General features: G+C 35.4%; 1 protein-coding gene across 1 annotated transcript in view; it reads left to right on the top strand.

The window, feature by feature from the left end:
- LOC104163824 (protein diaphanous homolog 2-like) overlaps window positions 1–5,088 on the top strand; it is a 21,088-nt gene that overhangs the window by 8,656 nt on the left and 7,344 nt on the right. The window contains exons 4-6 of the mRNA XM_009702942.1: window positions 3,735–3,874; window positions 4,264–4,338; window positions 4,426–4,495. Coding sequence (XP_009701244.1) covers window positions 3,735–3,874; window positions 4,264–4,338; window positions 4,426–4,495 — 285 coding nt within the window. The remainder of the gene's footprint in view (window positions 1–3,734; window positions 3,875–4,263; window positions 4,339–4,425; window positions 4,496–5,088) is intronic.

Genomic DNA, 5,088 nt, shown 5'->3' with positions numbered 1-5,088 from the left:
AAGAGTGTCTCACAGGAGTTTTCAACAGGCTGAGTTTTCAACACTGAGCTTCTGCTTAGTTTTCAAAAAAATGGAAGGGGATATGAACTATGTAAACTTCGCATTTGTAGTTGAGCTGATAGAGTGTTTCCTCATAGGCTGAAGAAGGATGCTGCTTTTCCAAATCGAATGTGCAATAACTAGAATACATGTGGTTTAAAAAAAATAATAATTGAAAAAGCTTTTATTGCTTTCCTAAAAACACCCCATCCACCCCCCCCAACTTGTCTTACCAGACTTTGTTACTAAAATATAGTGGTTTCTCTTCTTGAGATAGAAACAGAATTGTATTAATAGAGAGTATGCAAAAAACTCCTAAGTTAGTCATTGGCGAGGGGGTAAGTATAAGTTGTTACTTCCACTTCGTTAATAATTACGCTGGTACCAGTTACTTGTTTCTGTCTAAAGAGTGATTTATTTTCTCAACTATGGAACAGGTATAGTGAATTGGATAGAAGTGGCCACCTAGAATATTGTGAAATTTCTATTTGATGTACTGGCTGCCAGTATTCTCACTGAAGTAAACACTGACTCATGGAATCAATATGCTTGTAACTTCTTCAGCTGAGCTCGGCTTTAGCTTGAGTCCTAATGAGGCCTGAATTGTCTGGTGCCTCAAAGAAGACTAGTTTGTGCAGATTTTTCTGCTCTTGTATTTTAACTACTACAACCCATCCATTTGGTTCAGATGTGCTCCATAGTTCTTTACCATTAAGTAAGCAGGATATCTCCTTATTTCTCCATGGAGGGCAAAATGCCTTTGCTTTCCCATTTTCTTACATATTGGTTCTCAAGCTTGTTTACAGGCCTCTGGTGGCACATCTGAGTAGTGTATAAAGCAGGATGCTTGCTAAGTTCTGGGTGAGGAATTTCTGTCTAGCTAACAACTTGGAAATCATTTTGAGTCAAAGTAGAGTAAGAGAAACTGAAGTAGAAATCTCTGAAATATTGTTACCTGTTTTTCTAAATATTAAAAAACCCCCAACTTTCTGTAGACAGAAAACTATGGTTAAGTTTATTTTTTACTATATCCTGCACTGTAAGGTGTCTATCCTGTCTCTGTGTCACTGTTGTCCCTTAAACCCTGAAATGTGTCCTACACTCAGATTTGAATTGATTAGATTTACCTCCTTCATGAGAAAACAAACTAGGTTTTCTTCTAGATGCCTAGACTTCCAGGAGTTCCCTTAAGCTTAGTTTTTTCACTAAATCTTCATGGCTTCTGACTTCCTCACAGAAGGATTTTTTAAATGGGTGGTCCAGGCTTTAATTTGAGTTGTCATGAATAAATAATTCTGTGCCTGAATTATAATACTGTGAAGCTGAAGGGTCATAAAATAATTTCAAGGACTTTTGATTTTATGCATTGATTTAATCTAAGTTCTGGTGTGGGACTTAGCCCTCCGAGTTGCTTTGTACTTCACCTTTGCCTTAGTCTTTATTAGATGCTCTGACATAAAACATCTTTCACTGAGACCTTGTACTTCAAAGTAAATAAAAACTTGTATATTAAAGTCTGATCCATGTAAAGGCATAGCATTACTTAAAAACAGTATTCCAATCAAACTCTTTGAATAGGGAAATGAAAGAAATAACACCTGGTTGTAGTACTCCAATTAGCATGGCTAGAGGTAAGAGTGGATTGAGACTGAAAAGTTGATTGCAGAAAATAATCCTGTTAAGCTGAGAATTCTCTAGCATGAATTGGAGTATTTGGGTGAAAGGTTTTGAGAATGGATTTTTATGAGCCATCTTTAGTGATAATCTGTTTTGAAGAGAGGGTGCGGAAAGGAAGAGGAGATGGTTCCTTATTACTGTGGAGTTAAAAGTGCTTAATCATAGAAACAATCAAGTAATATGCCTGTCCTGTAAGGCATGGTGAGGAGGTTTAGGAGGTGATGCTGCCAATTCATCAGACTTTCAACCTATTTTGACTCCTTCAAAAACAGTTATAGGTCTTGTGACCATAAAATCATTTTGGTTTCCATCCAATTCAGTGAACGGCATAAAGCTGTTCCTGTTTTCTAGTTCTTTACCTTACAGTCTTTCAGAGTGATGATTTTTCTGAACTACAATGATTTATAATATGTAATGCTAATACACTTATCTGATTTAAAGTCAGTTTCTTCTCTTACAAAGATAACCTCCACCTGTTCATTTCCTTTTCTTTTGGTGGAAGAGCATTTCTTTGTTTAGGAGGTTGATAGTGAGAGGTTGTAGTTCCTTTATATCCTATTTACTCATCTTTGTCTGTCTTGATCCTTTGATGTATAACTGGCATGCGTTGTCCAGCTAAAGGTGCTATGCATGTCAACAAGAAACATCTTCAAAGTTGACATAGTCCAGAGGACACTGTTGTCTTAGTGCAGTCACAATCTGTGTCAGATTTTTGTTTTGTTGGGGTGAGGACAAACAATCTGAAAGTATATTGTGAACATTTACGTAGTTCTGTTGTATGTATTAATACTGAAGTGTATGTAGGTCAAAATCATTAACTTAAATGTAGACAAGTCATTTTATCATCAGCCACACTTAGTGTAATTTTTGGAAAATGAATGGTAAGAATTTGAATAGAGCAAACCAGAAACATTATAAAAAGTGTAGCTTTTTGAAAGAGAGACCAATAGAAGATTACAGTAGTTGGAGAAGTTCCTGATAGAATTAAACCCAAATACATAAAAATCCTATTCTAGGTCAGGCACTTTTTCATATTCCTTTTACACCCATGACATCTTTATCAGGTCTTCTTCAACAGACCATTTAGAGCTAAGGAGTTTCAGGAGCTGCATATTAGTCAAAACCACTCTTCTGAGATAAGCCCACTGTTCTGCAACTTGTCAGAGCTGTACGAAAGATTAGTTTCACCCTTTGGTAAAATGTTTTGTATATTGGCCATGGGTTCGAATACTACAGCTCTAAAAAATTGTTATCAGGTATTTTAATACTGAAATACCTTGTAGGTAGTTATTCTTCTGTAATGGCACTTCACCAGGGAGGTGAGCTCTTTGTCCTATCTTCCATATGATTCTTTTGTAGCAAAAAAGATCCTCTAGAGATCCCTCGTAGTGGCCAAGCATGGAGTTATGGTACAGCAAGAAATCATCGAGTCATGCAGTTGCATGCTTTTAAAAATGCTGACTTAGCAGTTGGTGATTACTAGCCCGTTTTCAAAGTCATTTTCAGTGGCTTATCTTTTTCTTTTCTTTTGGAGAAGAGAGAATGAATTTTAAGAGTCAGGGTATGTCCATAGTGATAATGCATAGTTTTTTTGAAACGGGAGACGGGTACAGTGGGAACGATCAGACAAGCTTAATAACAAGCATAGGAGTTCTAGTGTGTCTCTGTTTATGGTTGTTTCTAATATGTGTTGTGAAGTAGATGTTAAATGAGAGTGTGTAGCAGTTAAACATGTTAATACAACTGAGTGATGCAATTAAATTTTTATATCCAAAATGTAGTACTTGTACTTTATTCAAGGAAGTGAAGAAGGTTCCAGAAAAATATTTACCTTTGTGATGCAAATCCTAGACTATTAAAGTCTTAGAACAAATCAAAGTCAAGTCAGGTATCTGTAATAGTTGTACAGGGAAAACAGTGATTTCAAAATTCATGCAGAAATACTGGCCATACATGTTATCATCTAAAGGCTTCTGTGATCAATATAACATTAAGCAACATTTTGTCTTCTGTGATAGGGTGGACTGAAAAATAGCAAGCATGAATGCACTCTGTCCTCACAAGAATATATTCATGAATTGCGATCTGGAATTTCAGAGGAAAAGCTTCTTAATTGTCTAGAGTCTTTGAGAGTGTCTCTAACTAGCAATCCAGTCAGGTAAGTAATACTTTTTGCTGTAGTTTTCATTGTGCTGTTTTTACTAAATGATAAAGAGTTTTGGGTTTTGTGTGGGTTGTGTTTGTTTGTGTGTGGTTTTTTTTTTTTTTCACCCAAAGTAATTATGCTAATGCTTGTTGGCATGCAGAAGTAGTTCTCAGCACACTGGAAAATGTTTGCAACTGTCTGCAGTATCTTCTCACCTTTCACAGTGGTTCTCAACAACTTCTAGTTGTTGGAACTACGCATTTGTCTTAAGGGTTGATCAGGTCTTCCTGGGAGGTGAGTCTTAAAGCAGCGTCTATATACAAGCAGTATTGGAAACATAACTTTGCAAGTTTTCCATTTGATTTAGAAATAATTAAAAGTATTTTTCTTCCTTTTCCCAGCTGGGTTAACAATTTTGGACATGAAGGTCTTGGACTCCTGTTGGATGTATTGGAAAAGCTTCTGGACAAGAAACAGTAAGGACTTGGATCATTTGAAGGGAGGGGGTGAGGGAGCTTGTGAAGATTGTTGATACTTAAGTTATTTTCCTCCTCCCTTTCAAGGCAGGAAAGTATTGATAAGAAGAATCAACATAAACTTATCCAGTGCCTCAGAGCATTTATGAACAATAAAGTAAGAAATATTTTAAATTCAAATACTTCTGGTATGATTTTTTTTTTTGTTGACCTCAACATCTATGTAGCATGTTGAATCTCAGAAAAGGAAGGAAAGCTTGTATATCCAGTGTCAGCTGACTCTTTGAAAATGTAGGTCTTAAAGTTAGTGTAACTTCTTGTTGAGAGTCTATTCATAAGCCTTTCTAAATATTCATTTTGTCTTAGTTCTGCTAAATATTATTCATTTTTGGAAGTAAAATATTTTGCAAACAGAGGATGATAGAATGGATTTAAGATAAATGAAATGGGAAATTAATTACTTGTGAAATTGAAAGAAAAATATTTCTTTTGAAATTCAGATTTCCATACATGATTGTTTTTGTTAATATAGTATACTTTTCGCCTGATTTTAAATTGTATATGATTTAATTTCTTTTTAGCTACAGTTTTTAATTTGGTAGGTAGTGGATAAAGGATAACTTTGGTCTAGTTTAAATTGTATCTAACTTGGTTCTAACATTAGTAACCCACGTTCACAAAGTGTGAGTACTGTTTGTAGAAGTTGATGTGTTAAACTTGTACTTTTGCTTTATTCGTAGCAAAATTGCA

The sequence above is a fragment of the Cariama cristata genome, unplaced genomic scaffold (assembly GCF_000690535.1).
Source record: "Cariama cristata isolate BGI_N322 unplaced genomic scaffold, ASM69053v1 scaffold13196, whole genome shotgun sequence".
Lineage (NCBI taxonomy): Eukaryota > Metazoa > Chordata > Aves > Cariamiformes > Cariamidae > Cariama > Cariama cristata.
Note: the sequence above shows the minus strand (reverse complement) of the source record. Positions and strands in the feature narration are given on the sequence as shown.